Below are 24,954 nucleotides of genomic sequence, written 5' to 3' on the forward strand. Positions count from 1 at the left end.
CAGGACGGGGGACATTATTACTCGAAGGGGCCATGATGGGGGACATTATTACAGGAAGGGAACTGGACAGGGGACATAATTACAGGAAGGAGACAGAATGGTGGCCATTACATGGGGGGCGAATTTGCATGCTTTTATAGGTTCCAGAATGCTACAAGGCCCCATACATCTAACCAATATGCAGGTGGGGGCCGAGGTCCAAAAACTGCCCCGTGGCCCATTGGACTCTACTTACGTCACTGCTCAGGGGGCATTATTTGTTTTAAAATGGAACTTAGGGGCCAATATTTATTTTAAGGGGGCACTCTCAGGTCACATCATTACTGGGTCAGTGGCGCAATACTTGCCTTGGCGACCCACTCTTTTCTTAAATTCTGGTATTTTAATATTGGAATAAATGCCCTTAAAGACTTATAAATAAAGAGATAATATGGCTGTGTTGAGTCATTCTCCCAATGGCTGTAGGAAAATAAATTTATTTAATCACGGATAACCAGACACAAAGTGATATAAATGACGAGGTTTGTTATTTCAATAAAATGCAAAATTAATCAAAAATGTGATCACCCCCACCCCACTCCCCCCAAAAAATGAGTATAATAAAAAAAAAAATCCTGTGATCTTTATTGTGAATTATTCCCAGCCATAATGTCTCCTTGCACACATGCACGGCTCAGTGTCAGGATGGGTTTGTCATATGTAGTCATAATTCATGAGTTTAACACTTAGGCTGCCAGCGGGAGCTGGGCCACGCTGCAAAGCAATGCATCGCCACACCCGAACCAGCAGCAGAAGAGTTAACGGGGATGCTTCTTATGAAATGTGGCTCCACTTCAGCTCAGACCCTCCATAGATATGCAGTCACACAGGGTTCTCCGCTCCACCTTGAGAAGAAGCGTCTCCGTCTAGAAAAAAAGAAAGAAGACAGACATCATATGTTAGTAATAACTGATATGGATAAGCTCGAAGGGGCACGAGACAATATGGCGGAATGGTCAGGACTGGGGTCAGGTCCTCGGGGTCCTCATTTCCTAGATATCTCTAAGGAAGAAAACCCCACTCCACTGTCACCTTCCAGACAGAATGCTACATCCACCCAGTATTTATCACTGTATGGCGGTATTATTTGGACACTGAATTGCAGTATTGTGCATCAGTCATATGACATTACTATAGGAGCACTTTTAGAAATATTATCTGGACGACACATATTATTTGTCAGCATTATTGTGCCAATTTATGTCACGTATTATGTGGACACTGAATGGGAGTATTATTCCGGTATTGTTTGGTAGTATTCATTGACTCTGAATAGCAGTTTATTTGGGCAGTGAAAGGTAGTATTGTGTGGGATTTAAGACAGTGTTATAGAGGCACTATATGGCAGTATTGTGCGGGATTTATCTGACAGTATTATGAAGTGACTATATGGCAGTATTGTATAGGATTTTATGACAGCGTTAAAGAGGCACTATATGGCAGTATAGTATTTTATAATTGTTATTTTAGACACTATGGCAGTATTGTGTGGGATTTATTTGACAGTATTACAAAGCCACTATATGGCAGTATTTTGTAGGATTTTATGACACTATAAGGCACTATAAGGTGGAGCTCGGAAAGCTGAGCTGTGTATAGCCCCGCCCACACCAGTAATTGGCAGCTTCATGTGTATAACCCTGCCCACACCACTGATTGGAAGCTTTCTGTGTATAACCAGGCCCACACCACTGATTGGCAGCTTTCTGTGTATAACCCCGCCCACACCAGTGATTGGCAGCTTTCTGTGTATAACCCCGCCCACACCAGTGATTGGCAGCTTTCTGTGTATAACCCCGCCCACACCACTGATTGGCAGCTTTCTGTGTATAACCAGGCCCACACCACTGATTGGCAGCTTTCTGTGTATAACCCCGCCCACACCAGTGATTGGCAGCTTTCTGTGTATAACCCCACCCACACCAGTGATTGGCAGCTTTCTGTGTATAACCCCGCCCACACCACTGATTGGCAGCTTTCTGTGTATAACCCCGCCCACACCAGTGATTGGCAGCTTTCTGTGTATAACCCCGTCCACACCAGTGATTGGCAGCTTTCTGTGTATAACCCCACCCACACCAGTGATTGGCAGCTTTCTGTGTATAACCCCGCCCACACCACTGATTGGCAGCTTTCTGTGTATAACCCCGCCCACACCAGTGATTGGCAGCTTTCTGTGTATAACCCCGTCCACACCAGTGATTGGCAGCTTTCTGTGTATAACCCCGCCCACACTGCTAATTGGCACCTTTCTTTGTATAGCCCCGCCCACACCACTGATTGGCAGCTTTCTGTATATAACCCCACCCACGCCAGTGATTGGCAGCTTTCTGTGTATAACCCCACCCACACCAGTGATTGGCAGCTTTCTGTGTATAACCCCGCCCACACCAGTAATTGGCAGCTTCCTGTGTATAACCCCGCCCACACCACTGATTGGCAGCTTTCTGTGTATAACCCCGCCCACACCAGTGATTGGCAGCTTTCTGTGTATAACCCCACCCACACCAGTGATTGGCAGCTTTCTGTGTATAACCCCGCCCACACCACTGATTGGCAGCTTTCTGTGTATAACCCCGCCCACACCACTGATTGGCAGCTTTCTGTGTATAACCCCGCCCACATCACTCATTGGCAGCTTTCTGTGTATAACCCCGCCCACACCAGTGATTGGCAGCTTTCTGTGTATAACCCCGCCCACACCACTGATTGGCAGCTTTCTGTGTATAACCCCGCCCACACCAGTGATTGGCAGCTTTCTGTGTATAACCCCGTCCACACCAGTGATTGGCAGCTTTCTGTGTATAACCCCGCCCACACTGCTAATTGGCACCTTTCTTTGTATAGCCCCGCCCACACCACTGATTGGCAGCTTTCTGTATATAACCCCGCCCACACCAGTGATTGGCAGCTTTCTGTGTATAACCCCGCCCACGCCAGTGATTGGCAGCTTTCTGTGTATAACCCCACCCACGCCAGTGATTGGCAGCTTTCTGTGTATAACCCCACCCACACCAGTGATTGGCAGCTTTCTGTGTATAACCCCGCCCACACCAGTGATTGGCAGCTTTCTGTGTATAACCCCACCCACGCCAGTGATTGGCAGCTTTCTGTGTATAACCCCACCCACACCAGTGATTGGCAGCTTTCTGTGTATAACCCCACCCACACCAGTGATTGGCAGCTTTCTGTGTATAACCCCGCCCACACCAGTAATTGGCAGCTTCCTGTGTATAACCCCGCCCACACCACTGATTGGCAGCTTTCTGTGTATAACCCCACCCACACCAGTGATTGGCAGCTTTCTGTGTATAACCCCGCCCACATCACTCATTGGCAGCTTTCTGTGTATAACCCCGCCCACACCAGTGATTGGCAGCTTTCTGTGTATAACCCCACCCACGCCAGTGATTGGCAGCTTTCTGTGTATAACCCCACCCACCCCAGTGATTGGCAGCTTTCTGTGTATAACCCCACCCACCCCAGTGATTGGCAGCTTTCTGTGTATAACCCCGCCCACATCACTCATTGGCAGCTTTCTGTGTATAACCCCGCCCACACCAGTGATTAGCAGCGTTCTGTGTATAACCCCGCCCACACCTGTAATTTCAGTTTCCTGTGTATAACCCCGCCCACACTACTAATTGGCACCTTTCTTTGTATAGCCCCGCCCACGTCACTCATTGGCAGCTTTCTGTGTACACTGTATATTGACAGAAAGCTGCTAATCAGTGTTGGGGGCGTTGTTGGACCAGGAGGCACAAGATGCCTAGTCCTGTACTCATAATCTCCTGCTGATAAAACACTGATTTTAAATCAATTGAAATTGAAAACCACAGTAAGTGGCACATAACTGGAATCAGGGTGTGTAGCCCCTACATCCTGCTACTCTCAGATTACATAGCAAAACTTGCTGACAGATAACTCTGCATGGAGTGAGCTCCCTCCAGTGGTGGCTGCAGGTAAGACAGGAGACGCAGTTCTCTGCTTTGATAAACTAGAAATCACTTCAACTTAGACGTTTCTGTGGTTCAGTTTTCAACTGGTGAGAAAAGGTGAAACACACAGGTGTATGATTTCCAACAATCTCCAAAGTTTTCCAGAGTGTTCTTTTATTTTATATCCTTGACAAATATTGGGCATTCCGTACATAAATTTAGGGGGTTCATAGATAAAAGCAGAATTCAAAGCTAAATAATAAGTACCAGACACCATGCACAGGTTTTGCTTCTTCCATACGACACTTACCCGAGAGTCCAGGTTGTACGCTGTCTTTTTGAGGTCTTGCAGAGCTCTCTGCATGAATTCAAAGGCATGGCAATCCACACAGGGGCGACCTGAAAAAAATAAGTCACTTATCAATAAATATTAAATATTTGGGATTCCTAGTTTATATACAGTGCCTTGTGAAAGTATTTGGCCCCCTTGAACTTTTCTACCTTTTGCCACATTTCTGGCTTCAAACATAAAGATATAAAATTAAAATTTTTGGGGGAAGAATCAACAACAAGTGGGACACAATCGTGAAGTGGAACGAAATTTATTGGATATTTTATACTTTTTTAGCAAATTAAAAGCTGAAAAGTGGGGCGTGCAATATTATTCGGCCCCCTTGAGTTAATACTTTGTAGCACCACCTTTTGCTGCGATTACAGCTGCAAGTCGCTTGGGGTATGCCTCTATCAGTTTTGCACATCGAGAGGCTGAATTTCTTGCCCATTCTTCCTTGCATCTCGAGCTCATTGAGGTTGGATGGAGGGCGTTTGTGAACAGCAGTTTTCAGCTCTTTCCACAGATTCTTGATTGGATTCAGGTCTAGACTTTGACTTGGCCATTCTAACACCTGGATACGTTTATTTTTGAACCATTCCATTGTAGATTTTGCTTTATGTTTGAGATCATTGTGTAACATACCTGGCGGCGTCCTTGCATAGTGGTCCATCTCCCACTGTGCAAGAGCGCGCACTTGATCTCCTGTCCAGAATGTCTCTCTGGCTTCCCTCCATGCTATCTGTTTGTGTCTGTTTCTGCTGCTTAAGGGCGGCGCCCGATCACTTCCTGCTTTTTGTACCTGCTGTGGGTCACACCCCTTGTGCGTCCTCAGCCTATTGCTGTCTGTCACCTGGTATATAGCTCAGCTGCTCCCATCTATCCCTGCCTGAGCATAGTGTTTCATTCAGTGTGTGCTTGCACTCTGAAGGTGCCAGGTCCCGTTCTGTGTTCTCTTGTCTGCCTATCCTGGAGGCTGTATTTCCAGGCCTGTTTGAACACGCTCCTAGCCTGTTCCTCCTGCCTTCTAGGGGCCGATTACCTAGACCCGTTCCTGTATCTTGTCTGACCTGTCTGAACACGCTCCTAGCCTGTTCCTCCCGCCTTCTAGGGGCCGATTACCTAGACCCGCTCCTGTATCTTGTCTTTCCTGTCTGAACACGCTCCTTGCCTGTTCGTCCTGCCTCTCTGGGGGCTGTATTCCCAGACCCGCTCCTGTATTCCGCTGCAGTGTCGGTCTCCTCCGTACACTCAGTTCCAGTCTGAACTCTCTCCTATCCTTTACCTGTTTTGCCTCTATGTCCGTTCCCTTCCTTTTTCTGCAGAGTCTGAACTCGTACCTAACTCCTGCTTGTTGTCTCTGTACTCCCGTTTGTGAGTTTGTGGTCCACTCGCTACTTCTCTGCAAGTACCCTGTGGGTGTCTGGCTCTGCCTTTCCCTTCCTGTCTGTTCCGTGTGAACAGAGCCCTGTCCCCCCTACTCAGTCTAGCCTGCTCTGACTCCTTTGCTCACCGCTCCGGCGGTTCTAGCCTGCTCTGACTCCTTTGCTCACCGCTCCGGCGGTTCTAGCCTGCTCTGACTCCTTTGCTCACCGCTCCGGCGGTTCTAGCCTGCTCTGACTCCTTTGCTCACCGCTCCGGCGGTTCTAGCCTGCTCTGACTCCTTTGCTCACCGCTCCGGCGGTTCTAGCCTGCTCTGACTCCTTTGCTCACCGCTCCGGCGGTTCTAGCCTGCTCTGACTCCTTTGCTCACCGCTCCGGCGGTTCTAGCCTGCTCTGACTCCTTTGCTCACCGCTGCGGCGGTTCTAGCCTGCTCTGACTCCTTTGCTTACCGCTCCGGCGGTTCTGGCCTGCTCTTACCCTTTTTGCTCGCTGCTCCGGCAGCCTTGCTCCGCTCTGACCCTTTTGCTCACTGCTCCGGCAGTCTCGCTCCGCTCTTATCCTTTTGCTCACTGCTCCGGCAGTCTTGCTCCACTCTTGCTCACCGCTCCAGGCGGCCTCGTCCTGCTTTACTCTTGTTCACTGGTCCGGCAGTCTCGCTCAGCTCTGACCCTTTGCTCACCGCTCCTGGCGGCCTTGTCCTGCTCTGCTCTTGCTCACCGCTCCAGGCGGTCTTGTCCTGCCCTGTTCTCGCTCATCTCTCTGGGCGGCCTCACTCTGCTGTGTTTGTCCGCCACATCTGTGGTTCTGTTCCTGAGTCCCAGTGTGTACTGGGTCCTATCCCGCCAGTGTCCCTACCTGCTAGTGCCTTCCTTTCTGTACTCTAGCTGTGCTCGCCTGTACCCCTCTGCCTGTATTGTTCCTGAGTCCCAGTGTGTACTGGGTCCTATCCCGCCTGTGTTCCTACCTGCTAGTGCCTCCCTGTCTGCACTCTAGCTGTGCTTGCCTGTACCCCCCTGCCTGCATACCCGCCTGCCTGCATACCAGTCGTGCCTGCCTATACCCACCAGTCTGTGCGCCAGCCTAACCAGTCTGTTCCTGTATTCCCCTGTGTGGGTCAACAGCCGTGTCCGGGGTCTGTCCTGGAGTAGCACCTGGTCCCTCTGCTCGGTTCCTCCTTGGTGCACTGGCGTCGTATGCCGTCGTGCGACCCTGGTCGGATCGGGTGAATACCTAGTTACGCCCCTCCAGGCATTCACTCTCCGGCATGGTCCAGTGGAATCACACGCACACGCCGCTCAGCCCGGGCGTGTGCATTACAGCATGCTCAGGCCATGGTTCCCGTTGAGCCCCACGGCCTTCGCTCTCTGAGAAGTTTTCCAGCGAATACATGCATTAAAATAAATAAATAATTTTTTTTTTCCCTTTAGCTGAGTTTCAGGCGAATTACGCACCCGTCCAGATGGATCTATCTGCTCTCGTTCCTGCGGATCCGCTACGTTATTATGGGGATCCAAGACAAAGTCGTGCATTTGTGGAGCAATGCTTGCTACACTTCAAGTTCTACCCTCTATGTTTTCCCACCGATCGGGTTAAGGTGGCATTCATTATGTCTTACCTGGCGGGTGATGCCTTGGAATGGATCAACCCCCTATATGAAACACAGGATCCGATCCTCCTGGACCTAATGGCCTTCCTGGTGGCCTTTCTAATGGTCTTCGATGATCCTAACCCGGAGGCTCCTGCTGAAGCTTCACTTCCCAATATCCCGGAGCAGCCCCAATGGGTAATGTGTGTGGGTAGCGCAATAGTCCTCCAGCCTAATGAGACTACTGCCCACCCAGAATCTTCTCAGGGTGACTACGCTTTCCGGAATACTTCTCCCAACCTCAAGAGGCAGTCCAGACGTGCTAGGCGTAGAGGCAAGCCGTCACACCAGGGTCTGTCCTCCCTGAGACCTCCTGACCCCAACCTTGAAGTCCCTACTGAAGCTTCATCTCCCTGTATCCCGGAGAAGCCCCAACGGGTAATGTGCGTGGGTAATGCACCAGTTCTCCTGCCCGAAGAGACTTCTGCCCATCCAGACTCCACACAGGGGAACTTCCTGCACCCGGCATCAGATGCTTCACCCACTTTAACCGGTGTGCATGTCCAAGGATGCTCCAAAGCTGTGGTTACCTCAGAGTCTGTGCACCTCTACTACCTGGCGGAGGACCCCCTGTTGCCTCCTGAATCCTCCGGGATACCACTCGATGACAAATGGAGAGAGACTTCTCTACACCCGGTACTCGATACTTTGTCCGCTTTGTCCTGTGAGCCTGACAATGGGTACTCCGAAGCAGAGGTTACTCCCGAGTCTCTACACCCCTCCGACCAGGCGGGGGACCTCCAGTTGTCTCCAGAACCCTTCGGGGTGCTACCTGGAAGCGAAAGGACAGAGACTCTCCTATACTCTGTACCTGATATCTCGCTCGCTTCGTCCACTGAGTCCAACCTAGTGTACTCTGAAGCAGAGGTTAACCATGAGTCTCTACACCCCTCTGACCAGGCGGAGGACCTCCAGTTGTCTCCAGAACCCTTCGGGGTGCCACCTGGTGGTGAATGGACACAGACTTTCCTATATCCTGGATCTGATACCTCGCTTGCTTCGTCAAGTGAGTCCGACCTAGTGTACTCTGAAGCAGAGGTTACCCGTGAGTCTCTACACCCCTCTGACCAGGCGGAGGACCGCCAGTTGTCTCCAGAACCCTTCGGGGTGCCACCTGGTGGTGAATGGACAGAGACTTTCCTATACTCGGTACCTGATACCTCGCCTGCTTTGTCCAGTGAGTCCGACCTAGTGTACTCTGAAGCAGATGTTTTCTCTGAGCCTCTGCACTCTTCTGACCCGGCGGAGGACCTCCAGTTGTTTCCTGAATCCTCCGGGGTACCACCAGATAACAAAGAGACAGTGACTTTTCCTCATTATGTACCTGATAACCCGTCTATTTCTTCCTGTGAGTTTGACAAGATGTACCTCGAAGCAGAGATTACCCCCAAGTCTCTGTCCCCCTCCAACCCGGTGGAGGACTTCCAGTTGTCTCCTGTACCCTCTGGGGTGCCAACTGAAAATATGTGGAGAGAGACTTCCTTGTGTGCTGTTCCTGGTACTCCACCCGTTTCGTCTGTTGCTAAGGGTGGCTGGATGGGAGGTAGCATCCTAGCTACCCAGAGGAGACCAGTTTTTCCGGTGGACAGTGGAAGTGATCTCTTCGAAGTGAAGAATTGGCCCTCGAATTCCCTGCGGAAGATTCTGGCAGGCCTGAAGAAGAGGGGGCGTAAGGGGGGGGGTACTGTAACATACCTGGCGGCGTCCTTGCATAGTGGTCCATCTCCCACTGTGCAAGAGCGCGCACTTGATCTCCTGTCCAGAATGTCTCTCTGGCTTCCCTCCATGCTGTCTGTTTGTGTCTGTTTCTGCTGCTTAAGGGCGGCGCCCGATCACTTCCTGCTTTTTGTACCTGCTGTGGGTCACACCCCTTGTGCGTCCTCAGCCTATTGCTGTCTGTCACCTGGTATATAGCTCAGCTGCTCCCATCTATCCCTGCCTGAGCATAGTGTTTCATTCAGTGTGTGCTTGCACTCTGAAGGTGCCAGGTCCCGTTCTGTGTTCTCTTGTCTGCCTATCCTGGAGGCTGTATTTCCAGGCCTGTCTGAACACGCTCCTAGCCTGTTCCTCCCGCCTTCTAGGGGCCGATTACCTAGACCCGCTCCTGTATCTTGTCTTTCCTGTCTGAACATGCTCCTTGCCTGTTCGTCCTGCCTCTCTGGGGGCTGTATTCCCAGACCCGCTCCTGTATTCCGCTGCAGTGTCGGTCTCCTCCGTACACTCAGTTCCAGTCTGAACTCTCTCCTATCCTTTACCTATTTTGCCTCTATGTCCGTTCCCTTCCTTTTTCTGCAGAGTCTGAACTCGTACCTAACTCCTGCTTGTTGTCTCTGTACTCCCGTTTGTGAGTTTGTGGTCCACTCGCTACTTCTCTGCAAGTACCCTGTGGGTGTCTGGCTCTGCCTTTCCCTTCCTGTCTGTTCCGTGTGAACAGAGCCCTGTCCCCCCTACTCAGTCTAGCCTGCTCTGACTCCTTTGCTCACCGCTCCGGCAGTTCTAGCCTGCTCTGACTCCTTTGCTCACCGCTCCGGCGGTTCTAGCCTGCTCTGACTCCTTTGCTCACCGCTCCGGCGGTTCTAGCCTGCTCTGACTCCTTTGCTCACCGCTCCGGCGGTTCTAGCCTGCTCTGACTCCTTTGCTCACCACTCCGGCGGTTCTAGCCTGCTCTGACTCCTTTGCTTACCGCTCCGGCGGTTCTGGCCTGCTCTTACCCTTTTTGCTCGCTGCTCCGGCAGCCTTGCTCCGCTCTGACCCTTTTGCTCACTGCTCCGGCAGTCTCGCTCCGCTCTTATCCTTTTGCTCACTGCTCCGGCAGTCTTGCTCCACTCTTGCTCACCGCTCCAGGCGGCCTCGTCCTGCTTTACTCTTGTTCACTGCTCCGGCAGTCTCGCTCAGCTCTGACCCTTTGCTCACCGCTCCTGGCGGCCTTGTCCTGCTCTGCTCTTGCTCACCGCTCCAGGCGGTCTTGTCCTGCCCTGTTCTCGCTCATCTCTCTGGGCGGCCTCACTCTGCTGTGTTTGTCCGCCACATCTGTGGTTCTGTTCCTGAGTCCCAGTGTGTACTGGGTCCTATCCCGCCAGTGTCCCTACCTGCTAGTGCCTTCCTTTCTGTACTCTAGCTGTGCTCGCCTGTACCCCTCTGCCTGTATTGTTCCTGAGTCCCAGTGTGTACTGGGTCCTATCCCGCCTGTGTTCCTACCTGCTAGTGCCTCCCTGTCTGCACTCTAGCTGTGCTTGCCTGTACCCCCCTGCCTGCATACCCGCCTGCCTGCATACCAGTCGTGCCTGCCTATACCCACCAGTCTGTGCGCCAGCCTAACCAGTCTGTTCCTGTATTCCCCTGTGTGGGTCAACAGCCGTGTCCGGGGTCTGTCCTGGAGTAGCACCTGGTCCCTCTGCTCGGTTCCTCCTTGGTGCACTGGCGTCGTATGCCGTCGTGCGACCCTGGTCGGATCGGGTGAATACCTAGTTACGCCCCTCCAGGCATTCACTCTCCGGCATGGTCCAGTGGAATCACACGCACACGCCGCTCAGCCCGGGCGTGTGCATTACACATTGTCTTGTTGGAAGATAAATCTCCGTCCCAGTCTCGGGTCTTTTGCAGATTCCAACAGGTTTTCCTCCAGAATGGTCTTGTATTTGGCTCCGTCCATCTTCCCATCAATTTTAACCATCTTCCCTGTCCCTGCTGAAGAAAAGCAGGCCCAAACCATGATGCTGCCACCACCATGTTTGACAGTGGGGATGGTGTTTTGAGGGTGATGAGCTGTGTTGCTTTTATGCCAAACATATCGCTTTGCATTGTGGTCAAAAAGTTCGATTTTGGTTTCATCTGACCAGAGCACCTTATTCCACATGTTTGGTGTGTCTCCCAGGTGGCTTGTGGTAAACTTTAAACAAGACTTTTTATGGATATCTTTGAGAAATGGCTTTCTTCTTGCCACTCTTCCATAAAGGCCAAATTTGTGCAGTGTACGACTGATTGTTGTCCTATGGACAGACTCTCCCACCTCAGCTGTAGATCTCTGCAGTTCATCCAGAGTGATCATGGGCCTTTTGGTTGCATCTCTGATCAGTCTTCTCCTTGTTCAAGATGAAAGTTTAGAGGGACGGCCGGGTCTTGGTAGATTTGCAGTGGTCTGATACTCCTTCCATTTCAATATGATCGCTTGCACAGTGCTCCTTGAGATGTTTAAAACTTGAGAAATCTTTTTGTATCCAAATCCAGCTTTAAACTTCGCCACAACAGTATATCGAACCTGCCTGGTGTGTTCCTTGGTCTTCATGATGCTCTCTGTACTTGAAACAGAACCCTGAGACTATCACAGAGCAGGTGCATTTATACGGAGACTTGATTACACACAGGTTGATCCTATTTATCATTACCAGTCATTTAGGACAACATTGGATCATTCAGAGATCCTCACTGAACTTCTGGAGTGAAAGTAAAGGGGCCGAATAATATTGCACGCCCCACTTTTCAGTTTTAAATTTTTTAAAAAAGTTTAAAATATCCAATAAATTTCGTTCCACTTCACGATTGTGTCCCACTTGTTGTTGATTCTTCCCAAAAAAATTAGAATTTTATATTTTTATGTTTGAAGCCAGAAATGTGGCAAAAGGTAGAAAAGTTCAAGGGGGCCAAATACTTTCACAAGGCGCTGTTTATACCTATACCTGTGATGATTTTTTTTTACACTTGTTCACAAACCAGGTATAAAAAGAATCTGCTTCTCCTTCTCCTTGCTAACAGTAAAACAGAAAACAAACAAACAAAAATTTCCAAAATTTTTGGAAACAATGCCAGCAAATGTGCCCATGTAGCGGTGTGAAAATGGGCAACATTGAGCAAAAGTGGGTTTTCTTGACAGGTTTTGGACATTACTGGGAGCTGGACTTAAACATCCAGAGGGAATCAAAGTCCCCAGGGAATTTCTGCATCAGCATTTTCATCTCTCTGTAAATATAGAGCAACGGTGGGCAATTAAATTTCCCAGGGCCACATGAGAGACCATGAGTGTTGGGGAGGGTGGAAATTAATTCTGATCAATAGTAACATTAACATGTTGTTTTATTATTTTATATTAATGTAAGCGCTTAATATTGAGCAGTATAAAGTATGTTGATGAGCTGCTACTGCTAATACATGTTACGATAGAGATCATTGTATTGTGTTCTTACCTGCAGCTGCTGATCAACACCATATAATTTATTGCTTTTTATAAATCACACTGCTTCTTTTTTTCAATAGATCAATAATTTACAGCTCTCCCCACACAGTAAGATGTCCCCACAATCCTCCCATACACAAACACACAGTATGATGGGTCACATAGCCCCCACGTATAGTATGATGGCCTGACACAGTATGATGACTCACCACACAGTATGATGACCCCACAACCCCCACACAGTATGATGGGCCCAGCAGCCACCAAACCAGTATAGCTCTAACACAGTATGATGGCCCACAGTCCCCCAACTAGTATGGTGGTCCTCACAACACCCGTACACTATATGATGCCCCCACTCAATATGATGCTCCCCACAGCAACCCCAACACAGTATGATGGCCCCTACATTCTCTACACATAGTATGATGGCCCCCACACAGTATGAAGACCCCACAAGTCCTCAGACAGTATGATGGGCCCAGCAGCCACCAAACCAGTATGATAGCCCAACAGCTGTCACACAGTATGATGGCACCACAGCTCCCCACATAGTATAGTGGTCCTCACAGCCCATGTACACAATATGATGCACACACAGTCTTCTACACACATACTATGATGACTACCCAGTTCCACACATAGTAAAGTGGCTTCACAGCACACCACACACAGTACTATGGCCCCACAGACCCAAATACAGTTTGATACCATAGCTCCTCACATAGTATGATGATCCCTTACAGCTCCCCGAACAGTATTATGGCCCATCAACCCTCAACACACAACCCTTCAAAGAGTATAATGTATTATCCCACACAGTATAATGTCCCAACAGCCCCCCCCCCACACAGTATTCTGCCTCCACAGCCTCCCACAGCATAATACCCAACAGCCTCCCCACACAGTATGATGGCCCTCACAGCACCACATACACAGTATGATGACCTCCACACAGTATGATGTGCCACCCCCAGGAGAAATTACATATTACACACTTTCCTTACAAATCGATGGGTTTTCTGTTTTATGCAAAACAAGACAGGTCATACGAAGTGAAAGACATTCCTTGTAAGCACTCTCCACTCTGGTCAAGAAATGAGGATGTAGAACAGAGGATCTCCTACTATTAAAGGCAGGGGCAGACACAGACAGAAGAGGGCCCCTGTTCAAGAACACTATATGTGCCTTTTGAAGTCCGATTGCTCCTCATAATGCACAATTTCACCTGCTTTGGAGTAGTGGAGTAGTGGAGGACCCTTCAACTTATGTAAGCGTGAAGGTGCCACAGGGATGTTTCCTTGGGTGCAAAATTCTTACAGAAGCAAAATTTCAGAATTAAAAAAAAAGAAAGCTATGGCATCGCTAAAGATGAAAAATGGGGCCATTGCACACAACCCAGACTTTTGTCTGGGTGCCCCGGATCACCGGATGAGCGCCATGACGTCACTGTATTACGTGACCTGTGCTGCTCCGCTTTGTGTGCAGGGGGAAAGAGAACTTGGTTGCTCGGATTAGGTGAATATAAACTTTATTTTTTTGCTGGGAGGTGGCAATATTACTTTTGGAGGGAGCATCACTACTTTTTAAAAGGGGCACTAAAGTGCCATTAACACTTTGTAAAAGGAGCACTAAGGGAGGTCAGAAAGGAGAAAGTGGAGAAAGTTTTTTTTTCGTACGTGGAGGAAAAAAAAAAACCTGACACTCGGACCAAAGTCTGATCCAAATAATCGGTCCGTCTTTCTCGTACGTGAAAGTAAAAAACAGACGTCTGAATGAGGCCATAGTACTAAATAAATAAATTAAAGAATTGAAATGGATTGTGAGCCCCGATGGGGACAGCGACAATAATGTATGTAAAGCGGAATATGTTAGCGCTATATAAAAATAAAGATTTATTTTATTTTTATTTAAATGTACATGAAATAATAGCACGTACTTTCTGGTGGAATGGTGGTGCCCGACAGCTCCTCTGCCAGGATGAGCCTGGTGAACGGCAGACCTATCGTTATCATCAAAAGGAACAGGGCATAGATCCGGCTTGTTGTGTTTCTATACGACATTGTGCGTTATCTGTGTTTCTTGTCCCCCTGGAACGAAACAGAATGATTTATCTTGAACACAGAGAGCAAGTGAATAAACAGAGCTGCCACCTCTACAAAGCATGCGATTAATAATAAAATGGCTACCCGGGCTCCATTAATAATCTATCTTGTGGCCGTTTGTAAGATCGGAGGTGACGGCTGCAGGTACATGAAAGCCTATGTTAAAACATCTCATTTTCTATGTAGGTCAGTTACGGATATTAGTAGAAAGAATGGTTGGTAAATCTCGTCTCTCTGTCCTGAAAATCGCTGAATAGATTAATGTTATAAGGGATGTGGACATTTTCTTAAATGTCTGTATTTTGGGCTAAAAAAAAACATTTTTGCAATTGGGTTTTATTAAAAAAAATTGCACTGTTTGCCTTCTGTAGCCGTTGTGTTGCGCTGTCTATTGCTGGCTGCAGAATGAGTTAACTGAAAATCCATCAGTGAGCTGGTTATGACTGCTGATTTCAGAACTCTTATTTTCTGTCTGATTTATGACCACAAAGTGCAGCTCAGCTTTCATGTGGTCATGAATTCTCAGTTCAAATAGTAGAAAGCCGGTCAGCACTCCGTATAATCGTGGTGCACGTGGAGAGAGACAGCAAAATGGAAAGAAATCCCGGCACCCACGTTGATGAATTCTCAGTTAACTCATTCTGCAGCCAAGTCTGTATCTTAGTGCAACACAAATACTACAGATAAAGGCTATAGAAGGCAAACCATCCAGGAAAGCATTGCCACCCTACACCCACATCCAAATGTATCTCCCCCTGCCAACCAGTACCCTGTTCTGCTTTGATGAAGGGCAAGAATCCTGAAACAGTTTTCTGTAGACAGAAATCTCTCTTTTTTTTAGATATATCCTTACTCATGTTGCAGGGCTTATTAAAGGGTTATCTTTTAGGGTGGTTATCTCCAATCGGTGGCTCAAGTGAGATACTCTTTTTCCAAAGGAGTATTATGTGCGGTCTGAAGAACTCCCTTGTCCTGCTTGTGCTCTCCACAAGGAGAAACAGTAACTTCCTAGAAATATCATCACTTTTGTAGTACAGTGCAGATCATAACCATAAGGATGAGGAAAACCAGTGTAGTCAGCCTCTGCCAGTGTTGCTTAAGGCAACAGCTAAGACTTAGTCGAGAAATACCTGCCACAAATACAAGTTGCAGAAATTATTCATCAGGTTTTGTGAAGAGTTTGCTATTGAATATAATCACAAGAGTAAGATTTTTTTTACATTGGAGATTTATTTTAAGCATGATATTTTGTCAGTTATGTTTCTGAAGTACTGAATGGGCTATCAACCTAGTAGTTTTAGATTGACTTTATTAGATCCATGGAGCAAGAGATGCCATATAAATTCACAGGTGGTAATAGGTAAAAAGGGTACCGTGGTGGGGGTTACACACAGGCCATGGCATGTTAAATGTGAAAAGCCCCTATGCCTTTTAAGAATATACCAGTATTATAAATGAAACGTGATTTTTGGGCCTTACGCATTTTATAGTGGCTCTGTCAAATCAATTACCCAATTGTTATGTTTTTGAAGAGAGGGAGAGGACCAGACTTCTCAGAGCAGAGGTGTAACTTCAAGGTTCTGGGCCCAGATGTCAAATCTGTAACAAGGGCCTGATCCAGGGCCATAACTATGGTGGATGTAGGGGTTGCAGTTGCATCCAGGCTCTGGAGTCTAAAGGGGCTCAAAAGGTCCCTTTGGCCCATATGAGAAGACTAAAGAGACTGTTCGGCAGTCCAGGTTTTCAGTGATGTCTTTTGACATTGCTGCTTTTTTAGCAAGTAATCTAGCAGAAGAAGATCGGGTTTCCGGCTGTCAGCGTCAGTTGGAGACCTTAAACTGAAGCGGTTTATTATTGCCATTCTCTTTTTATTTGCCATCTGCTTAACATTCAGTGATCTCTAGGTGGTGAATGGAAACATCGACACTGCCAATGCTTCTGGTGGACATGGCGATCACATGATCGTGGGATGTCTGCCGGGAACAGCAGCGCTGCTCGGACTTAGCAGACTTCTGTAACTACTGTCAGATGTTTCACTGTAACTGGGGCACCTATGGATGTCCAAGTTACAGTGAAAAATTAAACAATATAAAATAGGATACAGGTTCTTCCAGAGATTTTATATGAACTCTTGGGGGACATATTATGTAGCGAATATATATATATATATATATATATATATATATATATATATATATACATAGCGCTGGAATTAATAAAATCTCTATACCTATTCTGGTGAAAAAAAATACAGAGAGGCAAAAACTCAAAAAATTTGGTTCCTTTCCTGTATTCAATAAAATATTTAAAAAACCACGGATAGAATCATAGACATTATTGCATTGAGACGCCACTAAGCCCCTCCTCATCTGTGAGCAGTGCCGTAACTATAAACTTCGGGGCCCCGGGGCAAAACTTCATAGTGGGGCCCCTCGACATTTCAATCACTAGAGGTTGTGCGGAACGTGGTGAAGCCTGCTATGCATTGTTGTATACAACACACAGGCTTCACCACGTTCCGCAAGACCTTTAATAGATTTTGTTGTTTATGATGCAAGTTTTAGAAGTTAAATATTCAGTGAATATGTTTGGAAAATTAATAAGGTGAATAATTCCAAATATTGCACAATTTTCAAATAACTGTATATGTTTATTAAATAGCAGGGCTTCTCACAGTTTGTCACAGAGATATTTGTGTCTGCTGAGACTGTCTCCTCTCAATGATGCTGAGAGTTTGTTACAGTCAGTGTGCACTGTGCCTCGCCAACTCTCTGTGATCTCCAGACTAACATATTGTTACAAATCTTGTGCTATGAGACTCTCCAGGCCAGTGCAGGTTTCCATTCATTGACAGCTGGCAGAGCTCCTGGAAATTATTGAAATGATAGTCTCTCCTGTCCTCCGGGTGACATTGTCTGACAGGAATATAGGAGCTGGGTATTTTATGAGAAATTAAAGTATTAAAATACAATTTTTTACCATCAGTTTGGGGCCCCTTGTGTGGTTGGGGCCCTGGGGCAGTGCCCCGGCTTCCCCGGTTGTAGTTACGGCCCTGTCTGTGAGGCTTCCTCAGGTGCTTGCTTGCCTCCACCTACGTGTGTCCTTCACCCTTGGGCCAATTCCGCACTTTACTGGATGCCGAAAAAGCAGTTGGCATGGAGAAAATGGCAGAGGAAAAATTTGGAGTAGGTTCCCTACTTCTAGTGGAACTATTGTAGCCCAAATCAGTGATAACAACACCCATCAGAATGTTTTATCCATTATATTTCTATATCACCCCGAGGATCAAAGTGAAAATAATGAAATACTGTTCCGACAAATCCCACAAATCTGATAATCTGGCAGCCATTTCCCGCACAAAAGTGTCCTATAATCTGACCAGGAGCGATAGGCTGAACGCAGATAGCTAATTAGAAGATTCCACTGATTAGAGAAAAGCGACGGGAGGATTAATTTACAATCATTTTTTCTACATTATTTTTCACCTGAGATTTTTATCTACTAGGAAGCAGCATATTTTACATTTTTCCATCTCCCTTTCTCAGAGCCTTACCTCTTTTTTCACCGATGTTGTCAAGTAATGTTTTGTTTTACGTTTCGGGGTTTATCTCTTTAATTAATTAATTTATTTATTTTTTATTATTATTTAATTTTCACCATTGATGTTTTTTTTTCCTTATACTGGATGTTAATCTCTATACACTCATCGAACACTATAAATGTATTGTAAGGTTTCTAATGATTAAGTGGACAACTAATTTTTATGATTTTATTAAAAAACTTTTTTTTTATTAAAAATCATTCTCATTGCTTTTTTTTATTTATTTTTATTACATTTACATTTGTTTTAGTTTAATTTTTTTAATTATTTTAACACACTAAATTATCCATGTATTCTAATGCATTTCTGACTATGAATTGCACTGGCAGCTTGAAGGACATACTTCAGGTTTGGCTTAATAAGGATTCACTAAAAAAAGGAGTAAGGGTCAATTTTATAAATCTTATCCTCATTTTGTATGTTGCTGTTCTACCCAGAAGCAACATACTGCTTTACTATGGAGTGGATTGTATAACTGTAGTCATTCAGCTCCTGAGCTCCCCCTAGTGGTGGCTGTGGGCAGCCAGAATTGTATTACTAAGCTGAGACTATGTGGAGGATACAAACTCTATATCATAAAAAATATATACTGTATATTTTTAAAAAAGATATATTTTATATATTAAGAAATTCGGATATTCACTTTAATTCCTTGAGGAGTTATAATCTACCAAGCTACATAGGGTAGCAGAATTCTAATAGTCGGCGAAAAATTAGTTATGTCTTTATGTAAATGGTTACTTATGTAGACCTTAGATAGGACACCCCAGTTTTAGTTATCTTTCTGAAATCAAAGAACAGGGGAAAAAAAAGTGAAAAAAGGGGAAAAGGGGGAAAAAGTGAATATTCATTACCACCAGATACAGTGGATATAATAAGTGTACACACCCTTGTTAAAATGTCACGTAGGCAAAATAAAATCATATGAGGAAGAATCATTTCAGAACTTTTTCCACCTTTAATATCACCCATACTCTGTACAAATCTATTAAAAAAACAAACTGAAATCATTTTGAGGGGGACAATAAGTGTACACACCCTCTTATAATTGGGGACATGGTTGTGTTCAGAATTAGTCATTCACATTTAAACTCATCTTACATAGTAGTCAGTGCACCGCTACCAACAATTACAGTGATTCTGATTAACCCTATATAAAGTTTAGCTGTTCTAGGAGGATTTTCCTGATTTGCATTTTACAACAAGCCATGGTTCGTGAACAGCTTACAACACAGCAAAGGGATCTCATTGTTGAAAGTTATCAGTGAGGAGAAGGGTACAAAAAAAATGTCCAAAGCATTAGATACAGTGGGGAAAAAAAAGTATTTAGTCAGCCACCAATTGTGCAAGTTCTCCCACTTAAAAAGATGAGAGAGGCCTGAAATTGACATCACAGGTAGACCACAACTATGAGAGACGAAATGAGAAAACAAATCTTGAAAATCACATTGTCTGATTTGGAAAGAAATTTTTTTCAAAGTTTGGTGGAAAATAAGTATTTGGTCAGTTACAAACAAGCAAGATTTCTGGCTCTCACAGACCTGTAACTTCTTCTTTAAGAGTCTCCTCTGTCCTCCACTCATTACCTGTAGTACTGGCACCTGTTTGAACTTGTTATCAGTATAAAAGACACCTGTACGCAACCTCAAACAGTCACACTCCAAACTCCACTATGGTGAAGACCAAAGAGCTGTCGAAGGACACCAGAAACAAAATTGTAGCCCTGCACCAGGCTGGGAAGACTGAATCTGCAATAGGCAAGCAGCTTGGTGTGAAGAAATCAACTGTGGGAGCAATAATTAGAAAATGGAAGACATAGAACACCAATGATAATCTCCCTCGATTTGGGGCCCCACACAAGATCTCACCCCGTGAGGTCAAAATGATCTCAAGAACGGTGAGCAAAAATCCCAGAACCACACGGGGGGACCTAGTGAATGACCTGCAGAGAACTGGGACCAACGTTACGCAGGCTACCATAAGTAACACACTACGCCGCCAGGGACTCAGATCCTGCAGTGCCCGATGTGTCCCCCTGCTTAAGCCATTACATGTCCGGGCCCGTCTGAAGTTTGCTAGAGAGCATTTGGATGATCCAGAAGAGTATTAGGAGAATGTCATATGGTCCGATGAAACCAAAGTAGAACTGTTTGGTAGAAACACAACTCGTCTTGTTTGGAGGAGAAAGAATGCTGAGTTGCATCCAAAGAACACCATACCTACTGTGAAGCATGGGGGTGGCAACATCATGCTTTTTGGATGTTTATCTGCCAAGGGACCAGGACGACTGATCCGTGTACATGAAAGAATGAATAGGACCATGTGTCATGAGATTTTGAGTGCAAACCTCCTTCATGGCTGGGTCTTTCAGCATGACAATGATCCCAAGCACACCGCCAGGGCAACGAAGGAGTGGCTTCGTAAGAAGCATTTCAAGTTCCTGGAGTAGCCTAGGCAGTCTCCAGATCTAAACCCTATAGAAAACCTTTGGAGGGAGTTGAAAGTCCATGTTGCCCAGCGACAGCCCCAAAACATCATTGCTCTAGAGGAGATCTGCATGGAGGAATGGGCCAACATACCAGCAACAGTGTGTGCCAACCTTGTGAAGACTTACAGAAAACTTTTGACCTCTGTCATTGCCAACAAAGCATATATAACAAAGTATTGAGATGAACTTTTGTAATTGACCAAATACTTATTTTCCACCAAAATTTGAAAAAAATTTCTTTACAAATCAGACAATGTGATTTTCAGGATTTGTTTTCTCATTTTGTCTCTCATAGTTGAGGTCTACCTATGATGTCAATTACAGGCCTCTCTCATCTTTTTAAGTGGGAGAACTTGCACAATTGGTGGCTGACGAAATACTTTTTTTCCCCACTGTATACCATGAATCACTGTGAAGACGTCACCAAGAAGTGGCTTAAATTTGGCACAACAGTGTCATAACCAAGAGCTGGACATTCCTAAAAAAAATGATGAATAGTCAAGAAGAAATTTGGTCTGGGATGATACCAAGTGTCCGACATCAACATTAAAGGAACTGCAGGAATTTCTGAAAAGTACTGGTTGTATACTGCTTGTGATGCCAATATCCCATATTCTTCATATGTCTGGCCTGAGAGGTAGGATGGCAAGACAAACACTTTTCTTATTAAGAAAACATCTAAGCCTGATTATATTTTCTCAAATCCCACATCAAGTCTGCCAAAAGCTTGTGGGAAAATGTGTTATGATCTCATAAGAACAAGGTTGAAATTTTTGAACATTATTCCAAAGGTATGTTTGGCACAAAACCAACACTGTGCATCATCAAAAGAACATCATACCCACAGTGAAGCATGGTGGAGGCAGCATTATGCTTGTAGGTTATTTTTCGGCAGGTGGAACAGGGGCTTTAATCAAGGTGGAGGGAATTATGAACAGTTCCAAATATCACTCAATTTTGCTACAAAACCCTTCAGGCCTCTGCTAAAAAGCTGGAGATGGAGAGGAATTTCACCTTTCAGCACAACAATGACACTAATCGACTTCCAAATCAATAAAATAATGGCTTCACCAAAAGAAAATCAAGGTTTCAAGGTTTTGAAATGGCCAAGCCAGAACCCAGACCTGAATCCAACTGAAAATCTGTGTTGACCTGAAGAGGGCGCTGTACACAGGAGATGTGCTATACACAGGAGAGGCGCTGACATTAAGGCCACGTTCACACGTTCAGTATTTAGTCAGTATTTTACATCAGTATTTGTAAGAAAAAACAGGAGTGAAATAATCAGAGGAAAAGTATAATAGAAACACGTCACCACTTCTGTATCTATCACCCACTCCTGGTTTTGGCTTACAAATACTGATGTCAAATACTGACCAAATACTGAACCTGTGAAGGTGGCGTAAAGGTGGAAAAGTTCTGAAACTATTCTTCTTGGTATCATTTTTTTTTTAAATGACAAAAACCTGGCATTTTAACAGGGTTGTGTAGACTTTTTATATCCACTGAATATGGCTATATAATGGATTTTAGATGATAAATAGAGAGAGCACTGACCCTGTGGCCCTTAAGACCGCAATTCACATTAGATTAACATCTGCCAGACTCAACATCGGCAGGATCAGCAGAAAGTCTAATGTGTATGAGGTTCTCCCGACTCTCTCCTGACAGATGATATCAGGGGAGAGAAGAATCCGACATGCTAGTATTTCAGCTGATCCTTATATATTTCCCACAGATACATAAACTGCTGCCACAGGATATAGATTAGGATAGATTAGATTAGGATAGATTAGATTAGGACAGATTAGATTAGGATAGATAGATGTAAAAAGAACTGACCAGCACAGAAACTGAATAAGATATATAAAAAGAAAGCGCAGCAGCACTCCATTATGGCCAAAATACATAAAGACAATAAAAACATTTGATTTAAACTGTGTTATTACTCAATGAACTTTACTTACAAAAAAACTGAGGTTTTTATTGTTTTTTTTTAAATGTTTTTATTGTCTTTATGTATTTTGGCCATAATGGAGTGCTGCTGCGCTTTCTTTTTATATAGATAGATAGATAGATAATAGATAGATAATAGATAGATAGATAATAGATAGATAGATAATAGATAGATAGATATAGATAGATAGATGATAGATAGATAATAGATAGATAGATAGATAGATAGATAGATGATAGATAGATAATAGATAGATGATAGATAGATAGATAGATAGATAGATAGATAGATAGATGATAGATAGATGATAGATAGATAGATAGATAATAGCTATATGGATAGATAGATAATACATAGATAGATGATAGATAGATAGATGATAGATAGATAGATAATAGATAGATAGATAGATGATAGATAGATGATAGATAGATAGATAGATAGATAATAGATAGATAGATATAGATAGATAGATAGATGATAGATAGATAGATAGATGATAGATAGATGATAGATAGATAGATAATAGCTATATGGATAGATAGATAATAGATAGATAGATGATAGATAGATAGATGATAGATAGATAGATAATAGATAGATGATAGATAGATAGATAGATAGAAAGATAGATAGATAGATAGATAGATAATAGATAGATGATAGATAGATAGATAGAAAGATAGATAGATAGATAGATAGATAATAGATAGATAATAGATAATAGATAGATAGATAGATAGATAGATAGATAGATAGGTACATAGGTAGATAGATAGATAGATAGATAGATAGATAGATAGATGATAGATAGATGATAGAATACCTGGATGATAGATAATGATCTTATTCTGTACAGTCCGTACGTCTGTCACAGCCCAGAGACTGTAGTCTTATAGCTACATGGGAATCCCATAGTCTTTACACTGCGGGTAGTCATAAATGGCGCGCAGCTCTTCTGCTCATTACTTTTTAATGAGGTGCAATGTTCCCCGTACATCATGCATCTAAAAGAAACCCAAACCACCCCACCGATCACAGCTTGCCCTTTAGCCCTTTAACCACTGCAGAACAACACTGAGCCTCCGCTCTTTCTGCAGAGAGAGCGCCGCTCCGGCAGTCAACGCAGAGCATCACTGATTAACCCCCTAGTGACCGACAGGGCCTAAGACCATAACAGTGACCTATATATTTCTAAAATTTTTATAATCCCATTTTATAAAGGATGTGGCTGAGCTGAGTTTGCAAGGTGGTGTTTGTCATATGTCAGTATTTTCGCCCCCCCCCCCCCCACCTATATAATTGGCAATAAACTAGTGATTTAGTGAATGATATGACAAATTCAGCTCTGCTACGCCGGCCTCCATACACAGCGCATACATACTGGTTACATCACCCCTCTCGTTTGCAGCTGACGGCAGCTCGGTGACATTAGTAACCCCCTATGGCCACATTATAGGGCGTTTGCATGCAATCCCAATGATTTGCTATATCTATGGATGGTCGGTGACGCCGGCATGCATTGTACCTTTCCCCTGCTTTTCTTTTGTCTTCTGGGTATCAGAAATGGCTGCTCTGATCTCCTAGCAGCTCAGCATTTGTGAGCAAGTGCTGTGTGCGCAGTGAATTAGGTGATGCTTGTTACCATGGCGAGCCGTCATAGCAACCGAGCAGTCTCCGCAATGGAAGTCCGAAGACAACTGACACGATGGAGGGTGAAGGCTGGGGGAGTCGCAAATGTGTATTCTACTGAATATCCGGATAATCTGCAGCGCAATGTCGTCCCACAACGGGCCATTCACAAACATTTTTGTAGTTTTTTAGCAGGAGGAAGATGATTGAAAAATGCGATCACATCGATGATTATTCCGTTCGCTGCTTTCTCTTGTTATATCTGTTGGATTCATCCTGGGATTTTAGTAATAGGTACTTAAAAGGGATTTTTCAACCTCCCTCATCCCTATAAAATAAACATTAGTCAGTTTTAATTAAATACATCATCAAAAAAATAACTATTGTTTACATCAAGATGTTATTTTAAATGTATTTTTTTCTATCTGTATTAAAAAAAAAAATCTGAAATTTTTAACACTGTCCACTATGCCTTATACTAAACGTAAGCTTCCTGTTCTGTACAGAAGACTTTTTAGCAGTCTCATTATCATCACAGACAGGATTATGATGACTGATAACACAGGATTCACCATTCACAATAGGTGATGTCACAGCTCACCTCCTCCTCCTCCTGTACAATGACTGATAACACATCTATATACAGTAGATAACACAGGATCCA

At 44.9% G+C, this 24,954-nt stretch overlaps 1 protein-coding gene across 1 annotated transcript; it reads right to left on the bottom strand.

Moving 5' to 3' along the window:
• Nucleotides 1–439: 439 nt before the first annotated feature.
• Nucleotides 440–24,387, bottom strand: LOC141172913 (NELL2-interacting cell ontogeny regulator 1-like). The gene is made up of 4 exons (XM_073657534.1): nucleotides 24,187–24,387; nucleotides 14,447–14,597; nucleotides 4,288–4,376; nucleotides 440–905 (listed from the first exon to the last, which is right to left on the bottom strand). The coding sequence occupies exons 2-4, from the start codon at nucleotides 14,568–14,570 to the stop codon at nucleotides 834–836; spliced, it is 285 nt and encodes a 94-aa protein (XP_073513635.1). The 5' UTR covers nucleotides 14,571–14,597; nucleotides 24,187–24,387; the 3' UTR covers nucleotides 440–833.
• Between the last annotated feature and the right edge of the window lie 567 nt (nucleotides 24,388–24,954).

The sequence above is a fragment of the Phyllobates terribilis genome, unplaced genomic scaffold (genome assembly GCF_046119375.1).
Source record: "Phyllobates terribilis strain yellow unplaced genomic scaffold, ASM4611937v1 Scaffold_1__5_contigs__length_1240528914, whole genome shotgun sequence".
Classification (NCBI taxonomy): Eukaryota; Metazoa; Chordata; class Amphibia; order Anura; family Dendrobatidae; genus Phyllobates; species Phyllobates terribilis.

What these genes read in the sequence shown, in the direction of transcription:
- LOC141172913 (XM_073657534.1), bottom strand. Translation starts at nt 14,570, where the DNA reads ATGTCGTATAGAAACACAACAAGCCGGATCTATGCCCTGTTCCTTTTG. An exon ending in CACCACCATTCCACCAGAAA is followed by an intron (nt 4,377 to 14,446) that starts GTACGTGCTATT and finishes TATTTTTTTCAG; the next exon opens with GTCGCCCCTGTGTGGATTGC. An exon ending in CGTACAACCTGGACTCTCGG is followed by an intron (nt 906 to 4,287) that starts GTAAGTGTCGTA and finishes CTTTTTTTCTAG; the next exon opens with ACGGAGACGCTTCTTCTCAA.